The sequence below is a fragment of the Scyliorhinus torazame genome, chromosome 5 (genome assembly GCF_047496885.1).
Source record: "Scyliorhinus torazame isolate Kashiwa2021f chromosome 5, sScyTor2.1, whole genome shotgun sequence".
NCBI classification, from domain to species: Eukaryota; Metazoa; Chordata; class Chondrichthyes; order Carcharhiniformes; family Scyliorhinidae; genus Scyliorhinus; species Scyliorhinus torazame.
Window position 1 is genome coordinate 110,705,024 of NC_092711.1, and position 19,499 is coordinate 110,724,522.

Consider the following 19,499-nt stretch of genomic DNA (forward strand, 5'->3'; position numbering starts at 1 on the left):
CCGCCCCATTCGGTACAAACAACGAACTGTATGAAAAGTGCCGGAACCAATTTAGCACCCTGAGGAACGTAATGAAATAATGGCGGGTAAGACTACCCCCAATGCCGGGCGAGGATGAATACGCCCTATCTTCGTCACTGGAGCCAGGACGCGCCCCGGAAGTCGCCTCTCTGTGTGGAGCATGCGCGGTGCTGCTCCGGGCTGAGCGCAGCCGCAGTGAGAGTGAGTGCGGCTTCCAGAGGCTGAATGAGAGCCGCTGCGAGCGGGGACAATGGTGAGAACCCAAACCCCCCAATAAGACCCATTGGTTTTATTGTCAGTCTGCAGACAGGAGCTGGAGAACTGAACCCAGGCAGAGGAGAGGGAGCGAGAAAACTGGGAGTGGAGGAAAGAAATGATGCAGATGGTGAGATGGGTTTGGATTTCAGCCCAGGGAGGAGGGTGAGTGTGTGGGACTGGGATTTACAGCTTTGGGGGAACAAGAGAGGGAAAATTGTTCCAGAGAAACTAGAATTGTCTGTTCAGAATTTCTACCCTGGATTGACAGGTGATGTCTTTTGTAAACTCCTTTTACAGGATATTGGAAGTGGAGGATTGGCCGACAGAAAACTCAAACCAAACATCACATCGAAATCTGACAGTCACTCAATTCATTGAGAGCTCAATATCGTCAGGCTTTGAATTTGGAAGGAGAAGTGTTTGTTCTGTTTCAGCAGTGTGACTGCAAAAGCACCAAGACCCACCCCCAATGAGAGTTTTCCAGTCCACTGACTGTGGAGAGAGTTTTAACCAGTTACACAGCCTCAAAAAAAGTATCGCATCATTCACGGCAGGGAGACATTAAACGCATGTTTGTGTGTGGACAAAGCTTCAACCGGGAGAGACATAAAGACCCCTCACCATGGAGAAACTGTGGAAATGTGCGGACTGTGGGAAGGCATTCAGTTACCCATCACAACTGGAAGTTCATCGTCGCAGTCACACTGGGGAGAGACCGTTCCTCTGCTCCATTTGTGGGAAGGGATTCACCCATTCATACAACCTTCTGACACACCAGCGAGTTCACACTGAGGAAAGGCCATTCACCTGCCCTGTGTGTGGGAAGGGATTCACTCGGTCATCCCACATTGTGACTCATCAACTTGTTCACACTGATAAAAGACCGTTTACATGTCCTGACTGTGAGAAGAGTTTTAAATGTAAAAAGGATCTGCTGACACATCAACGTATTCACACTGGGGAGAGACCGTTTTCGTGTTCCTTGTGTGGGAAAAGATTCATTCAGTCATCCCACCTGCAGACACATCAACTTGTTCACTCTGATAACAAATTTTTTAACTGTCCTGACTGTGAGAAGAGCTTTAAAAACAAAAAGGATTTACTAACACACCAATACGCTCACACTGGGGAGAGACCATTCACCTGCTCTGTGTGTGGGAAAGGATTCAGCCGTCCATCTGCCCTACTGAGCCACCAGAGAATTCACACTGGGGAGAGGCCATTCACCTGCTCTGACTGTGGGAAAGGATTCATTAATTCATCCAACCTTCTGATACACCAGCAACTTCATACAGGGGATAGACCGTTCACCTGCTCTGAATGTGGGAAGGGATTCACACGTTCGTGCAACCTTCTGACACATCAGCAGGTTCACAGCGAGGAGAGGCCGTTCACTTGCTCAGTGTGTGGGAAGGGATTCACACGTTCGTACAACCTTCTGACACATCAGCAGGTTCACAGTGAGGAGAGGCCGTTCACTTGCTCAGTGTGTGGGAAGGGATTCAGTCAGTCATCCAACCTGCTGACACACCAGAGAGTTCACAGTGGGGAGAGGCCGTTCACTTGCTCCATATGTGGGAAGGAATTTTCTCATTTATCTTATCTTCTGAAACATCATCGAGTTCACACTGGGAGCGGCCATTCAACTGCAATGTCTGAGGAAAGGGGTTTACTCACTCATCCCACCTGTTAACACACCAGCGAGTTCACAAGCGACTACAAGGTTTAGATTAAAGACTGATTGATGCTGTTAATCATGTCCAGCACTGAATAATGTTCACTCTGACAGTCTTAATCTGCTGATGAGGTTTATTATTCTGAATAAATGTGTTTGAAACGTTGTTGCAGATTTTTGTCTTTCCCACCTGAGTTTTGAACATCACTGGTCTGGAGCTCAGAAAGGACAATCTGGGGGAGGATCATTTGGCAGGAACAGAACTTCAGCCTGGACACAGTCCTTCAGGGTCACACTGAGAGGAACAAATGACACTTTGGTCTTTCTCATCACTCTTCACTGTCAGCAAAGTCCCCGTGTGGACTTAATCCTGAGATGTGTAAGAAATATGTTCCATCCGCTCTCCTCCAAATCTCAGAACCCCTAGACATGGAACAGCAGTCTTCTTTACAACTGTGTTCAGAGTCGGGAAGAACAATGGTGAATGCTGGAAATGTAATAATAATAATTGCTTATACATGTAGGCTTCAATGAAGTTCCTGTGAAAAGCCCCTAGTCGCTGCATTCCAGCGCCTATTCGAGGAGGCCGGTACGGGAATTAAACCCACGCTGCTAGCCTTGATCTGCATTACAAGCCTGCTGTTTAGCCCACTGTGCTGTCAAATCCGCGATTGGTGTAAAACTGATGTTCCTGATTGAATGCAAAGCAGCTGGTTTCAGTTTCCAGGCTGAAAATGCATTGGAATCGTCTAAAACATTTTAATGTGTTTGTGTGACAGTCACAATGAATTCATTGAATTGAAACCTACTTAAAATAGATTGGTTGACGTTTGCATTAAAAACCAGCAGGAGGTCATCACAGGAACCTGGTAACAGCAGGGAGAATTAGACAATAGTTTCATTCCCAGATAAAGAAGGAGCTGCAGCCTGTGTCCAAGAATTCCCAGTTTCACTGATCTGTGCTTCCCACATTCTGTCCTTTTAAATAAACCTCACCTCTACCAGCCTTTAACAATCATAAACATAACCGAGAAAAGGGCGAAGCTGTGCCTGCCCTTTTAACTGGGAGCTGAGCAGTGTCAGAGCTCCGACTGTCCCTTTAAGAATGTGTGATGTTTTCAGCTGAAGATTCCTATTGGCCGTTTTCTGGGTTGTCTCCTTATTCTGATCGTTCTCAGTGATCCTCGGGTATGTGAACCTGCTCTCCTGTCTCTCATTCTCTTCTCTCTCAGATTCTCACTTAACCTCTCTCCGCTCTCACACGCACTCATTTCACATACCTCCCACCTCTCTCTGTCTTTCTCTCTGACACTCACTCCTTTAACCTTTCTATTTCACAGAGCGCCTAAATTCACTAAACATTTCTCTCATTATCTCTCTCTGAAGAAGCACCGAACACACTGAACCTCTCCGTTTTCTGAGTGAACATCTCATTTATGGAGACTCAATCCTTTCTCTCTCCACCTCTCACTTTCTCTCTCTCTCCCTCTGATTGGCCCTGACTCACTTTATATCTCCTATTTTCTAATAACCCTCTTTGAGGAAAATGTAATTTTGTATAATGTCCCCTTATTTCTCCCAGTGATAATCCTCAGTCCATCTTCCAATTCAGTGAACATGTAAAAAAATTAAATAACCTCATATTTTGTTGTTTAAAATGGAAAGTGATGTGAATGTAATGCTGAGACCAGCAGCAATCTGTGTGGGTGTTCTTGATGCTGTCAGAGTGAGTTCACCCTCACAGGCAGGAAGACTGTTCACGGTGATAACATGAAACTGACGCCTGCTTTTTCATTCTCAGGTAACACAACTTCCTGTTTCTGTGCTGCCGGTTCCAATCCGCACATCTCACTTCTGAGCAGAAAATAAACCCATAGGCCACAATCTGGTGAGAACATCTGTCAGTGCGGCCTATATCTGTCCACAGAGTCAGGGCAGAGTCACACAGATCACATTGTGGTGACATTTACAAATGAGCCGGTTATTTCCGTTCAGAGTCTCCATTCCCGGACAGAACCGGCTGTGTCTGTGAATCAGTCACTGAGTTCCCTCTGCTCTCTGTAGCTGGGAACTGATAACCTGCTCCCTTATATTCTATATCATTCTTTCTGTGTTACTTGTTTCCTCCATTTCTCAGTTTTTATCTCTCGCCACCTCATCTTTCTGTTTTTTTAAATCTCTCAGTTCTTCTCCCAGTCAGTCTCTCTCCTTTCCTCTGTATCTCTCTTGATCTTTGTCTGTTCCTATTCAATTGAGGTGTTCAAATCATGAAGTGTTTGTGATAGATTGAAGAAAGAAAAAGAGGGAGAAAAACATAAAATGTTGGAAAAAACTTTTTTTTTCTTTTTTTGTCTGTAGGAAAAACTCAGCAGTTCTGGCAGCATCGGTACAGAGAGAAACAGAGTTAACATTTTGAGTCCTTAGAAATCATAGAATTTACAGTGCAGGAGTCCATTCAGCCCATCGAGTCTGCACCGGCTCTTGGAAAGACCACCCTTCCCAAGCCCACACCTCCACCCTATCCCCATAATCCAGTAACCCCACCCAACACTAAGGGAAATTTAGCATGGCCAATCCACCTAACCTGCACATCTTTGGACTGTGGGAGGAAACCGGAGTACCCGGAGGAAACCCACGCACACACCGGGAGAACGGGCAGACTCCACACAGACAGTGACCCAAGCCGGGAATCGAACCTGGGACCCTGGAGCCGTGACGCAATTGTACTAACCACTATGCTCCGAGCTGCCTTGTGACTCTTCAGTGCAGGGTAAACCGGGATTGTCCCTCTGATATCAGGGAAGGTGAAGAGGAGATGTAATAGAGGTGTTTAAAATGAGGAAGGATTTGTGATAGTGTCGATGGGGAGAAACTGTTTCCCAAGAGCAGGAGGGTTTGTAACCAGAGGACACAGAGATTTAAGGTATTTGACAACAGAACCCAAGGGGGTGATGAGGAGAATTGTTTTTACACAGTGATGTGATGTGATCTGGAATTCACACCAACCGGCTGCTGGAAGCAGATTTCACAGTAACTTTCAAAGGGAATTGGATAAACACTTGCAGAGGGTAAATTGGCAGAGTTATGGTGAATGGGGTTAATTGGACAGTTCACTCATCTTTGTGACATTCTGAATTTTGCTCAAACTGATGTTTTAACATTTGACCTTTTCAATCACAGTGTGTCTCAAAGAGAAGATTAAAACTTTGGTTTTGATGAGCTGTCAGATACATTTCCTGTGTGACTGTGTAACTCGAGAACTGTGAGAAGGATCTGAAAATTTTCAGTTCCTCGACCAGATGTACCTCAGATATCAGAAATCTCTGGAGTTCCCCATGTCCTCATTGCTGTCTCCTTGGGTATAACAGCTCTCAGTCAGGTGGAGTCAGTCACACGTTTCCATTCCTGTTTCCATTCCTGTTTTATCCCACACCTCCCAGTGACACTCACCACAACACAACCCTCAAAATATCATTGCTTCCTTTCACCTTGTCCTCCTATTACAATTGGATGTTTATTGGGCCTTTTGTCTCCATTAACATCAGATTATCTGCAGTTGAAATGACCTCAGAGACACTGGAACCACACTCTGTTATACCAGACTCCAGTCAGCCCAGGACCTGCAGTGGTGACATACACCAGAATTGGAATAAAAGGCAGGTTATTGTCCAATAAAGGGGGCAGCACGGTGGGAGTGCTTAGCACTGCTGTCTCACGGTGCCAAGGTCCCGGGTTCGATCCCGGCCCAGGGTCACTGTCCGTGTGGAGTTTGCACATTCTCCCTGTGTCTGCGTGGGTCTCACCCCACAACACAAAGATGTGCAGGGTAGGTGGATTGACCACACTAAATTTCCCCTTAATGGGGAAAAAAATGAATTGGGTACTCTAATTTTTTTTTTTTTAAAGGTTATGGTCTAACAGTGGCAGAGTAACAGACACCAGAAGCGGATTATGTTATGTTGTCAACAAACCATGACTAACTCACTGTGAAAACCAAACTTTAGTTATGATTCTCTCGATACTGACTGTATTATCATTATATTGGATCCAATGATGTGTTCACTCTCACACTGCAGCCTGACTCTTATTATTGGAACAGACACTGTGTTTGTTACTCTAAAAGTGAATGAATCCTTTGCTGTTTCTCCTCTGGGCCTCAGCTCCACTATTTTTGTCTGAGACCCTGTGGTTTTACAGGGTTTAACAATTTCATATGAGAAGGGCAGATAATTATAACTTTTTTATTTTTTGTTTTTTGAGATTTGTGAGTGATAACCTGCTGCGTTTATCACCACACAGCATCCGCCACTTAATCTGGCGTGATACACTGTGTGAAAACTATGTAAAGGAACAAAAATTAACTTATGGTCAAAACAAAGGGGGCTGCTCCCAAACAACGAATGGAGCACAGCCCAAAAAGAACTGGAAAGGAAACGGAAACTTAACAAAACCCGTCAAATCAAAGTGCTGAAATCAGGGTCTATAAGGCAGCCCAACCCCTGAGGCGCCCACCGAGCACGGAAGGCCTCGACCGTACCCATGGACACCGCATGCTCCAGGGACACCCGGCCGCGAACAAGACTGCGGAAGAGGGTCAGACAGTCAGGTCGGATGACCCCCTTGGTCGCCGCTGCTTGGACCTATTAATGGCAAGTTTGGCCAGGCCCAGGAGCAGGTTCACAAGGAGGTCCTCCGCCTTCCCCGCCCCCCTCCGCACCGGACGTCCGTAGATCAGGAGCGTGGGGCTGAAGTGCAAACAAAATTCCAACAACAACATTGTAAGGAAAGCAAAAAGGAAGTGCAGCATAGGACAGACAACATACACGGTCCACAGTCTCCACCAGGCCGCAAAAGTGTGAGGTCTCTGGGGAGGCCGTGTGGTGGCTTAACTTTACTTAGTTTTCACACCGCGTATCACACCAGACTAAGTGCTGGATGCAGGATATACTCCAGTTGAACGGCACTGCCCTGTGCAACACCCTCCACCCCAGGTCCCCATGTTTTATGGGGAGGATGCGTCCGTAGAGGGACCTCCACCGCCGGACGACAACAAGGCACGCCAAGGCGTGTCCGGACGGCAGGCGAGGGCAAGGAGGTGGAAAGTGTGCAATTGCAGGCCATACAGGAAACCCCTCCGCGCGGTGCGAAAAGGAGGGTATTTTCGAAAGGCGGCTGGGATTGTGGGGCACCGCCGCCTGCGGAGGGGGGGGGGGGCGGGTCCCAGTGCCTGGGACAAGTGTAGAATTCCATCCAAGCTGGCATCCGCCCAGACGGGATGCCACCGCACAACTGCGCCGTCTCGAGTCCAAGTGTGCCCACTGGGCCAAGCACGACTGATTTGAGGCCTCGGATGCCTTTGGCCGCGCGCTGGACGGACACTTCTCTGTGCTCGGCGAGCTTGTAGGGCATTATCCAGCCCACACCTCCACCACCCAGCACGTCCCAATCCTGGTCACCCGGCATCCACAGCCCTCCGCTCGGCCAGTCACCGGAATGGATATTGGCGGAGGTGCGGATTCCTGAACAGCGGCTCCCTTACGTTAGCCACTACTCCTAACGGGGGAGAGCTGCGGTGCGTGGCGACCATGTTCCAGACTTTGAGGAGGTCCTGGTGCAAGATGGGCAGTGCCAACAAAGAACTCTGAAAACTTAGCTGGTCAACGAACAGGAGCTACACATGGTAGTTCAGGCCATACACCTGGCAGAAGAAATACGTCGCCAGGGCACACCATCGTGGAGGAGGCTCAACGTACAGGTAACGCTGCAGACTCTGAAGGCGGAAAGTCGCTCCCTGGGTGCGAAGGCACACCAGCGCCAAACTGCCCTCCGCAATCAGGAGATGCAACACCTCCGCAGCGACCCAGTGCAATCCACTGTTCCAGAAGAACCGAATCAGAATTCTCTGGATGCGTGTGACAAAGTCAGGGGGAGGAGTCAAAGTGACCAGCCGGTACCACAACATGGAGGCAACCAGCTGGTTTATGACGAGAACTCGACCCCTGTGGGACAGCACTCGGAGCAGTCCTGTCCAGCGTCCCATGCGAGCGGTGACCTCGGTCTCCAACTCCTGCCAGTTCACCGGCCAGGCTTCCTCTGCCGGGCAAAGATGGACTCCCAGGCAGAGGATGTTGGTCCGGCTCCGGCTGAAGGGCCTGAGCTCCTCTGGGAGGGGGTCCATTTGCCATGGACCGACCAGGAGTCCGGAACATTTAGCCCAGTTAATCCCAGCAGAAGACGCGGCAAAGTACACAGGCACTCTCGCATCCTCCGCAGGTCACCAGGATCAGTGAACATAAGGAGCACGTCCTCAGCATAAGCCGAAAGAACCACCCCAATGCCCGGTTCATGCAGAACCAGCTCCGACAACCTCCTCCGCAGGAGGCGCAGGAAAGGCTCCACGCAAATAGAATAAAACTGGCCGGACAAGGCGCAGCCCTGATGCACTCCTCTCCCAAAGCGAAGGGGCACCGTCAGGGACCCGTTAACCTTAATCAGACACTCCGAGGCAGCGTACAGTAATCGGATAAGGGCAACAAAGTGCGTCTGAACCTGAAAGCTCGCAAAGTCCCGAGCAAATACTCGTGCCCCACCCTGTCGAACGCCTTCTCCTGGTCAAGAGACAGGAAGGCGCTCGACATACCAGATCTCTGCTTTGGACACGAAAGCAGCGCCAGATTTCCCCAGCTCTCCAGGGCCAGCCGCACACAGTCCCGGTGACCATGATGCTCTTCAAAAATGCCCGGGGGGAGACTGAGTGCCGGGCATGAGGGCACTAGCTGCAGAGAGCATCTAAATCCTCCTCGCCCGCTACTGAGCAGCCTTCCTCCTGCGAGCGGTCACTGCCTGAGCACGAGCCCCCCGCTACGTGGAGTGTGGCGGGCGCCGTGGGCCCACCGGCTAGCCCTTGGTCCGAGTTGATCCAGGGCTGGTTTAGCACAGGGCTAAATAGCTGACTTTTAAAGCAGATCAAGGCAGGGCAGCAGCACAGTTCAATTCCTGTACCAGCCTCCCCAAACAGGCTCCGGAATGTGGCAATTAGGGGCTTTTCACAGGAACGTCATTTGAAGCCGATTTGTGACAAGCGATTTTCATTTAACTTCTCATTTCATTCCACCCCCAGGATCGTTCTCAGGCGGGTTCCTTGCAGGCTCCCCACCACGATACAATGTCCGTGGACGGCTCCGACCCCGCCGTCGATGCCGAGCCCTGGGAGAGACCACCAAGGAGGTCCGGGAACAGCTCTGGGATGGAACCTGGCATCATCTGCTTGGGTGTTGTGAGCGGGGAGCCTTCCTCGCCGTCGCACGCCCATGACCCGAATATATAAGGACACTGGTGGTTGCCGCGATGAACAAAAGGAGGTGACCGGGGTGTAAAACTGTACCGGGCGGAACGAGCCCTCGGGGGTCACGTCTCCGCCAGGCCCCGGGCCTCCATGCTCGGGCATCTCGGTGGCCTTGGAGGCCACCTTGACCTTTTTAACGGGACTGGGCATCAGGGTGATGGGAATAAACACAGGAGATACCAAACCCCGCTCGCCTGGAGAGGGGGTAGCGAGATGCACCAGCTCCTCCACCCGAGGCAGGCGGAGCTTGCAGGGGGCAGGATCACCTTGCTGCGGGGCCTCCACCGCTGGAGGGCCCTCAGCAGCGTCAACACCACCCCCCTCCCCCCCGCGCATCGCCCAGCCCCTGGGACTGTGGTGAGGCTGAAACAGCCTCATGCTCGGGGCCGTACATAGGGTCCCCACTGCCCTCTGGAGCCCGTGTGGTGGTCTCTCCAGGCACCCCAGGATGTTGCGAGGCGGCGGATGTGTCCCAAGGTCAGGCTGCGGCCTTAGAGTTGGTTGGGGCGGGCACAGGGTCAGTACCCGTGATGGGACCAAGTTGTGGATGGGCGCGGTCCAACCGCTGTGCCGTCTTTGGCCTTTTTAGGCCGCTCCTGGTCTAGCGGAGGCTCCTCCGGTGTTGTCAGGGGCCGGCTGTTGGGAAGACGAAGAGGAGATGGGGTCAGTGCCAGCCGCAGCCGCCCTGGAGGTGGTGTTGGTGGTGGCCATTAGGGTGGGGCAGTTCCGACGAATATGCCCCAGCCCTCTGCAGGCATGGCACCGCATGCCAGCCACAGACCAGAACACTTTATGGTCCTCCCCTTGGTGGGAAACCACAAAACCTCCCTCTGTGACCTCCTCCCGGGTCAGGTGGACAAAAACCTGACGCCGGAAGTGGTATACATGGCGGAGAGAGAGGTCCCGCAGGCCGAGTGTCAGTGGCTCCACCCCGGACCTGACCTCCCCCAGTAGGTTGAGATGGGGAGGAGAAGCTCGGTGGGGAGGTAGGCCAGGACGTTTGAAAGAACCACACGTTCAGCGATGGCCTCCAGTGGATCCACCGCCACGTGTGTCCCACCCACCGTGAGCTCCCTTTCCAGGACATGGTGGATCGCCTGCTCGGCCCTCAGGAAAATCATGCCCTTGCCGTACATCCTAGAGGCGGCTACAATGGTCGAGTCGCCGAAGCCCCCGGCCATCGCATGAGTGCACGCCTCGATGGGCATGGTGGGGTGGGCATAACATTTGACCCCCAGGTTGCCTCATTAGTAGGTGGAAAGGCGAGAGGGCCGCCCCCGCATTGGTTCTTGGCCGCCCTGCCCCCGGCAGAGTGGAGGATGCCCCTGACCATCCGAGGTACAGCTCGGCGGTGTAACTGAGACCAGGGTAGTAGGAAAAGGGGGGAATGGACGTGGCACCACAACAGCAGATGCCACGAGGAAAGGTGCTGCAGGGCAACAGCAGAACGGGACAGCGTTCTTCAGCCCTGGAGGGGCCTAAAACAATGTCCCAGGCTGCCCCACACCCGCCACAGGTGGTGAATAGGTGGGTGGACGGCACTCTTCAGCCCTGTGGGACCCAAAACAAAGCCCTTGGTCTTCACGACAGCCCCAGGTGGTCCCACTTCCACCTCAGACAGAGGGGTGGGAGGACAGAGGTCAGGGCCTGCAGTCCCAGGTGGCCCCACTCCCACCTCAGACAGAGTGGTGGGGGGGGGGGGGGGGGTCAGAGGACAGGGCCTGCAGTCCCAGGTGGTCCCACTCCCACCTCAGACAGAGGGCAGGGCCTGCAGTCCCAGGTGGTCCCATTCCAACCTCAGAGGGGAGGGAGGACAGAGGGTGGGGCAGCAGAAGAGGGGATTGGAGAGGCGGAGGAGTCAGAGACAGGAACAATCAGCGAGTCAGCCTGAGCCTGTGGCTGTTCTCACCATCTGTCACCGTCACAATGTCCAGGTGATTGACGGCAGGTCTCGACCAATAGGAAGAGGAGGCGGTAGTGGAGGACCGAGTGAGGGCGGCTGGTCCTCCAACCAATCGGAGTGAATGAGGGGCGGGGCCCGCTGTGATTGAAGCATGCGCAGTGTGGGTAATGGCGAAGGAGAAGGAAGTCTTTTTCAGATCGTAAATTGGTAAGAGGCGTTTAACAATATGGAGGGAGCGAGAGATGGAGAGGGTGGGCGGTAACGTTGTGTAAAGCTGTTGTCAGCCGCAAACCGCGGAAAAAAAGTTCCGGGACCCAGTTTGTACCGAGCAGAACTGCAACTCCTTTTGGCTGAGGTTAACGGCCGCCATCTTTATTGGATGTGCATCAGGGCGCATGCGCGTTTGTCATCTTTGTCGGGGCGATGTTTCAATGAGTGGGCGGAGCTTGTTCCCCATTGTTCAGAATGGAGACAACTTGTCCATTAAACTGGATTTGTCTTTGAGTCTAAATGTCTTATTGATGATGCAAAGCGGTGACAGAGATGGAAAGAAAAGGAAGCAAATCCTGCTCTCCGGATTTCACTGTCTCATTGGACATCCTGCCCATGTGTTCAAAGCTCTGTGGCTCTGTTCAGTCACATGAAGATGCAGGGCAGAAACTCGCAATCCTGTGTCAACATCACCTTCAAATCAGGGGAGTGCTGATGACAAGGGGGTGAGTGTGCATCCTGGATCAGGGAGCAGGAGGGGAGAATGTAGTGGATTTCTTTCCTGGACTGACGGTGATTAATTTTGGAAACTCGTTTTACAGGGGATTAGTAGGGGAGGATTTACACACAGCAAATTCAAACCAGGCGAAATATTTATCTTTCCTGAATTAAATTTCTGGACTGACAATGGTGCCTTTGTAAGCTTAGAAAGGGATTCGCAGACAGGAAACTCACAACCAATCCTCACATCAAATTCTGACACCACTGTTCGAATTATCAGGACCTGGAGATTATCAGCCTTTGTGTGTAAGCATTGAGTTCCAGATTGTATAAAATGACTACCTCCTATCTCCCCTGTAGATCTTGTTCACAACCTTAAATCTGTGTCCCGTCATCCTTTTATAATCTGCTGATGGGAACAGTTTTTAAAAATCTTTTGCCGGGTTTGCATTGTCGTTTCTGGTGCCTGGGTCGATGTTGGATGGTCTGTCTGGTTTCATTTCCTTTTTCTGTGATATTGTAGAGGTTGAATGGGCTTGGACCAGTTCATTTAAGATCCAGAACACAATTGAAGTCCCCTCCAAGAATCAATTGATCTGTGTCCAGGTCTGGGATGGATCCCAACATTTTTTTCACAAATGCTGCATAATAATAATCTTTATTATTGCCACATTCTTTATTGTTAACACTGCAGAGAAGTTACTGTGAAAATCCCCGAGTCACCTATTCCAGCGCCTGTTCAGGTACTCTGAGGGAGAATTCAGAATGTTCAAATTACCTAACAGCACATCTTTTGGAACTGTGGGAGGAAACCAGAACACCCGGAGGAAACCCACGCAGACACGGGGAGAACGTGCAGACTCCGCACAGTGACCCAAGCCGGGATTTGAACCTGGGTCCCTGGCGCTGTGAAGCAACAGTGCTAACCACTGGGCTGCCGTGCTGCCCATCGTCCCAGTAAGGGGCATAGACATTCACCACCAATGTACCTGCCAACGACCCATTGACCACCATGTATCTCCCATTAGTGTCCGCAACAAGCCCAGTGACCGAAAGAGGAATCTGTTTATTGATTAGAATTGCAGCAGCTCGAGCCCTTCGTCAAAGCCTGAGTGAAACTCTTGGCTCACCCCGCTGCCATCTGGTCTGATCTCTATTTTTTTCTTCTATATATTTAGAGTACCCAATTATTTTTTTTTCCAATTAAGGGGCAATTTCACGTGGCCAATACACCTAACCTGCACAGCTTTGGGTTGTGGGGCGAAGCCCATGCAGACATGGGGAGAATGAGCAAACTCCACACAGCCAATGACGCGGGGCCAGGATCGAACCTGGGACCTCAGCGCCATGAGGGAGCAGTGCTAACCACTGCGCCACTGTGCCACCCTGGTCTGATCTCTAACCTGCAAGTGAGTCTCCTGCAAGAACACCACACCAGCATTTAGATTCTCTCAGTGAGCAAAAACACTCGACCTCTTCACTGAACCACCCAATCCCCTAACATTCTAGATGACCAGCCGAATCCAGGGTCTCCCACCCCCACTTCCCCATCATGGAGTCAGCCATTTCCATCGTGAGGGACGATCGAGTAAATCCTCAAAAGATACAGGCCAAGGGCCCACACAAGATGGCCGCCACACACGCCCTGAGAGTAAAACAAAAACAGTTCTATAGTCATCACCAGCAAGCTAACCCCTCTCTCCCAACCCCATTTCCTGCCAACGCCCCACATAATACATAAATTGAAACCAAACCCCCCCAGGCTCAGACCCAGACAAGACCAGCCAAAACTGGTTCAACAACTGCAGCCCCCATCTCACTCTCATTCACCAGCTTCTGGCGGGGCAACCCCTCTCAGAACAAAAAGAAAAAGAACGATGATATTGCCCACCTCGAGGATAAATCCTCACTGGAATAACTGAGTGAATCCCTATCCACACTCAGAACAGGTGAATGGTCTGCCGCCGGTATGACTATGGTGATCAGTCTCCAGCTCACATGGGGACCTGAATCCCTTCCCGTATTTCCATGGTTTCAGCATGCTGCTGGTGTCCTTGTCGCTTTCCACGTTTGATGATCTGTTGAAGTCTTGTCCCAACAGAGAGCACGTATACGGTCTCTCCCCACTCTGAATGGTGAGGTATATTTTCAGACTGTGTAACTGGTTAAAGCTCTTTCCACAGTCAGTTCACTGGAACACTCTCACTCGAGTCATGTGTGAATCGGGTTTTTTTTTAGTCACACTGATCTTGAAAATCTTTTCCCACAGACACTCGAGTCATGTGTGAATCGTTTTTTTTTTAGTCACACTGATCTTGAAAATCTTTTCCCACAGACAAACATTTCTTCTTCCACATTCACGGGCCAATGATATTCAGGTCCTGATGAATGGAGTGACTCTGTAAAATCTTGATGTGAAGTTTGTTTTGAGTTTCCATCTGTAAATCCTCCCCTTGTAGTATCCTGTAAAAGGCGTTCACAAAAGTCATCACTATAAGGGCAGGTACAGTGGTTCAGTGGTTAGCCGAGGACCCGGGTTTGATCCTGGCCCTGGGCCACTGTCCGTATGGAGTTTGCACATTCTCCCCGTGTCTGTATGGGTCTCACCCCCAAAACCCAAAGATGTGCAGGGTAGGTGGATTGGCCACGCTAAATTGCCCCTTAATTGGAAAAAAATAATTGGTTACTCTAAATTTATTTCAAAAAAGGATTGTCTCTTTCCTAATGTTCACAATTAAATGGGTGGATTCCCCAGGAGATGGCAGACACTTCAGGGCAATTAAATTAATAATGGACAGAGATATGTCTAGTGTTGTTACATGGTACAGATTAGATATATTATTTACCGTTCTGTAATAAAGTAAATGTATAATTATTTCTCGTCTTGTAATATAAGACTGCAGCTCCATTATAGATTTCCAGTCATCTCTTCCCTCAGAGGGTTGTTAGTCTTTGGATTTCTCTTCCACAGGGACCAGTTGTATCTGGGGGTCATTGAATATATGAATATATTGAAGCACAAGTTTGACAGATATGAGGGCAGCATGTGGAGCAGTGGCTAGCACTGGGACTGCGGCGCTGAGGACCCGGGTTCGAATCCCGGCCCTGGGTCACTCTCTGTGTGGAGTTTGCACATTCTCCCCATGTCTGTGTGGGTTTCGCCCCCACAACCCAAAGATGTGCTGGTTAGGTGGATTGGCCACGCTAAATTGCCCCTTCATTCAAAGAAAAATAATTGGCTACTCTTAAAAAAATTTTTTTTTTTTAAATAAATAAATAAATAAAGTTTGACAGATATTTTTTGACAATGGAGTTGAGGGTTATGGGGAACAGGTAGGAAAATAGAGAGAAAGCTGAAATGAGGAGGGATCTCTTCACTCGAGGATGTGGTGAAGCTTTGGCATTCTCTACCCCAGAGGAATGTGGAGCCTCAGTCATCAGGTATGTTCAAGACAAATATTGATAGGTTTCTAGATATTGAAGTGATCGAGGGATATGGGGACCGTGTGGGAAAATGGTGCTGAGGTAGATCGGCCAAGGATCTCATTGAATGGTTGAGCAGACTCGGTGGGCCGAATGGCCTACTCTTGCTCCTGTTCTAACGGCTGTGTCCTGGTCAAGAAGCAGTGAGCTGAGCTTGGATCTGTCAATCAAGATGAATGAGCACCTTCAGGAGAATTGGGAGGGTGAGTATTAGGTACAGCAGAGTGAGAATGGAGGGAGAGTGTGTGGGATGGAGATTTACAGCTTTTGGAGAACGAGAGAGGAAATAATGCCCCATCGGAACTAGAACCGTCTGTTCTGAATTTCTATCCTCTACTGACAATGATGACTTTTGTAAATTGTTTTTAAAGGATATTGGAAGAGGCGGAATTACAGACAGAAATCTCAAACATCACGTCTCGATGTGACAAACTCACTCGATTCCTTCTGATCTGAATATCATTGGGCTCTGAATATCATCGGCGAGAAGGAGAAATGTTTGTCCAATCTGTCGGCTTCAAAAGATTTTAAATGTGAGCGTGACTGGAAAAGCACCGAGACCCACACAACACACCCGAGTGAGAGTGTTCCAGTGAACTGACTGTGGAAAGAGCGTCAACCAGTTACACAGCCTGAAAAAACATCACACCATTCACAGTGAGGAGAGACAGAGCACATGTTCTGTGTGTAGACAAAGTTCCGCTGATTGTCCAATCTGGAGAGACACGAGGAGACCCAGAACATGGAGAAACCGTGGAAATGTGGGGACTGTGGGAAGGGATTCAGATTCCCATCGAGGCTAGAGATTCATCGACGCAGGCACACTGGGGAGAGGCCATTCACCTGCTCTAAGTGTGGGAAGGGATTTATTGATTCATCCATCCTGCAGAGACATCAGCGAGTTCACACTGAGGAGAAGCCGTTCACCTGCTCTCTCTGTGGGAATGGATTCACACAGTTATCCAGTCTGCAGACACACCAGCGAGTTCACACTGGGGAGAGACCATTCACCTGCTCCATCTGTGGTAAGGGATTCACTTCGTTATCCATCCTGCAGACACACCAGCGAATTCACACTGGGGAGAGGCCGTTCACCTGCTCTCAGTGTGGGAAGGGATTCACTTCGTTATCCATCCTGCAGACACACCAGCGACTTCACACTGGGGAAAAGCCATTCACCTGCTCTCAGTGTGGGAAGGGATTTACTTCGTTATCCATCCTGCAGACACACCAGCGACTTCACACTGGGGAAAAGCCATTCACCTGCTCTCAGTGTGGGAAGGGATTCACTTGGTTAGCCAGTCTGCGGAGCCATCAGCGAGTTCACATTGGGGAGACGTCATTCACGTGCTCTCGGTGTGAGGAGAGATTCAGTGATTTATCCAGCCTGCAGACACACCAGCGAATTCACACTGGGGAGAGGCCGTTCACCTGCTCTCAGTGTGGGAAGGGATTTATTGATACATCCATCCTGCAGAGACATCAGCGAGTTCACACTGGGGAGAAGCCATTTACCTGCTCCCTCTGTGGGAATGGATTCACACAGTTATCCAGTCTGCAGTCACACCAGCGAGTTCACACTGGGGAGAGACCATTCACCTGCTCTTAGTGTGGGGAAGGGATTACATAGAAACATAAAAAATAGGAGCAGGAAGAGATAATTTGACCCTTTGCACCTGCTCCGCCATTCATTCTGATCATAGTTTATCATCCAACTCCATAGCCGAATCCCGTTTCCCCCTCCATATTCTTTGATCCCCTTCGCCCTCAATGCTATATCTAACTGCTTCTTGAAAACATACAATGTATTGGCCTCAACTATTTCCTGTAGTAACAAATTCCACAGGCTCACCACTCTCTGGTTGAAGACATTTCTCCTCATCTCTGTCCTAAATGGTCTACCTCGTATCCTCAGACTGCGACCACTGGTTCTGTACACTCCCGCCTTCGGGAAAATCTTTCCTACATCTACCCTATCAAGCCCTGTTAGAATATTATAGGTTTCTATGAGATCCCCCGTTCTCTGAACTCCAGCGAATACAATCCGAACAGATTCAATCTCTCATACGTCAGTCCACAGTCCCACCATCCCAGGAATCAGTCTGATAAACCTTCGCTGCACTCCCTCTAGAGCAAGAACATCCTTCCTCAGATAAGGAGACCAAAATTACACACAATATTCCAGGTACGGCCTCACCAAGGCCCTGTATGGAACAAAGAACAATACAGCACAGGAACAGGCCCTTCGGCCCTCCAAACCTGCGGTGATCACGTGTCCTATCTAGACCAACCGCCTGTATCCTTCTAGAACCCGTCTGTTCATATGGCTATCCAGATAAGTCTTAAAAGTCGCTAACTTGTAAAAACCTTCCCCCGCACATCTCCACTGAACCTTTTCCCCCCTCACCTTGAACTTGTGTCCCCTTGTAATTGTCATTTCCGCCCTGGAAAAAAGCCTCCAACTGTTCACCATATCTATACCCCTAATAATTTTATAAACTTCTATCAGGTCGCCCCTCAACCTCCGTCTCTCTGGGGAACACAATCCCGTTTATTCAATCTCTCCTCATAGCTAATACCCTCCATACCAGGCAACATCCTGGTAAACCTTTTCTGTACTCTCTCCAAAGCCTCCACGTCCTTCTGGTAGTGCGGTGACCAGAATTGGACACAGTATTCCAAATGTGGCCTAACCAACATTCTATGTGAAATGAAATGAAAATCACTTATTGTCACAAGTAGGCTTCAAATAAAGTTACTGTGAAAAGCCCCTAGTCGCCACATTCCGGCACCTGTTCGGGGAGGCTGGTACGGGAATTGAACCGTGCTGCTGGCCTGCCTTGGTTTGCTTTAAAAGCCAGCACTTTAGCCCTGTGCTAAACCAATTCTATGTAATTGTAACACAATGTTCGAGCTTTTATACTCGATACCCCCGTCCTACGAAGGCAAGCATGCTATCTGCTTTCTTCACCACCACCATAAGGGGCTGGTTTAGCTCACTGGGCTAAATCGCTGGCTTTTAAAGCAGACCAAGGCAGGCCAGCAGCACGGTTCAATTCCCGTACCAGCCTCCCCGAACAGGCGCCGGAATGTGGCGACTAGGGGCTTTTCACAGTAACTTCATTGAAGCCTACTCGTGACAATAAGCGATTTTCATTTTCATTTCCACCTGTGCTGCCACTTTTAAGTATCTGTGGACCTGCACGCCCAGATCTCTCCGCTTGTCTATGCTCCTGATGGTTCTGCCATTTATTTTATAGCTCCCACCTGCACTGGATCTACCAAAATGCATCACCTCGCATTTGTCCGGGTTAAATTCCATCTGCCATTTCTCTGCCCAATTTTGCAGCCTATCTATATCCTGTTGTATTCTCTGACAATCTTCACCACTGTCCGCAACTCCTGCAATCTTAGTATCACCCGCAAACCTGCTAATCAGACCCGCTACGTTTTCTTCCAAGTCATTTATATATATTACAAAGAGCAGAGGTCCCTGAACTGATCCCTGAGGAATCCACTAGTTACAGACCTCCATTTGGAAAAACACCCTTCCACTGCTATCCTCTGTCTACTGTGGGGAAACGAGTTCTGGATCCATCCAGCTAGTTCACCCCTGACCCCATGTGATCTAATCTTTTGCACCAGCCTGCCATGAGGGACCTTATCAAATGCTTTACTGAAGTCCATGTAGACAACATACACAGACCTTCCCTCATGAATCATTTTTGTCACCTCTTCAAATAATTCAATCAAATTAGTGAGACATGACGTCTCTCGTACAAAACCATGCTGTCTGTCACTAATAAGACCATTCATTTCCAAATGTGCATAGATCCTATCTTAGAATAATTCTTTGAGTATAATGAGTACAATTGCAGCAAGATAACCCTGCTCCTGTACTCCAATCCGCTAGCATACCATTTACTTTCTTTACCGCCTGCTGTAGCTGCATGCTTCCCTTCAATGGCTGGTATCCGAGGATACCCAGGTCTCATTGCATAGACCCCTCTCCTAATCTATGGCCGTTCAGATAATAGCCTGCCTTCTCACTTTTGATCCCAAAGTGGATAACCTCGCATTTCTACAAATTATATTGCATCTGC

The 19,499-nt window shown here is 49.7% G+C and overlaps 1 protein-coding gene across 1 annotated transcript; it reads left to right on the plus strand.

Moving 5' to 3' along the window:
- The first annotated feature begins 205 nt into the window (after window positions 1-205).
- LOC140421653 (uncharacterized) lies at window positions 206-5,173 on the plus strand. The gene is made up of 3 exons (XM_072506457.1): window positions 206-406; window positions 577-2,449; window positions 3,756-5,173. The coding sequence occupies exon 2, from the start codon at window positions 902-904 to the stop codon at window positions 1,970-1,972; it is 1,071 nt and encodes a 356-aa protein (XP_072362558.1). The 5' UTR covers window positions 206-406; window positions 577-901; the 3' UTR covers window positions 1,973-2,449; window positions 3,756-5,173.
- The last annotated feature ends 14,326 nt before the right edge of the window (window positions 5,174-19,499 follow it).

Excerpts from the sequence above, each read along its gene's own strand:
- LOC140421653 (XM_072506457.1), top strand. The coding sequence starts at position 902 with ATGGAGAAACTGTGGAAATGTGCGGACTGTGGGAAGGCATTCAGTTAC.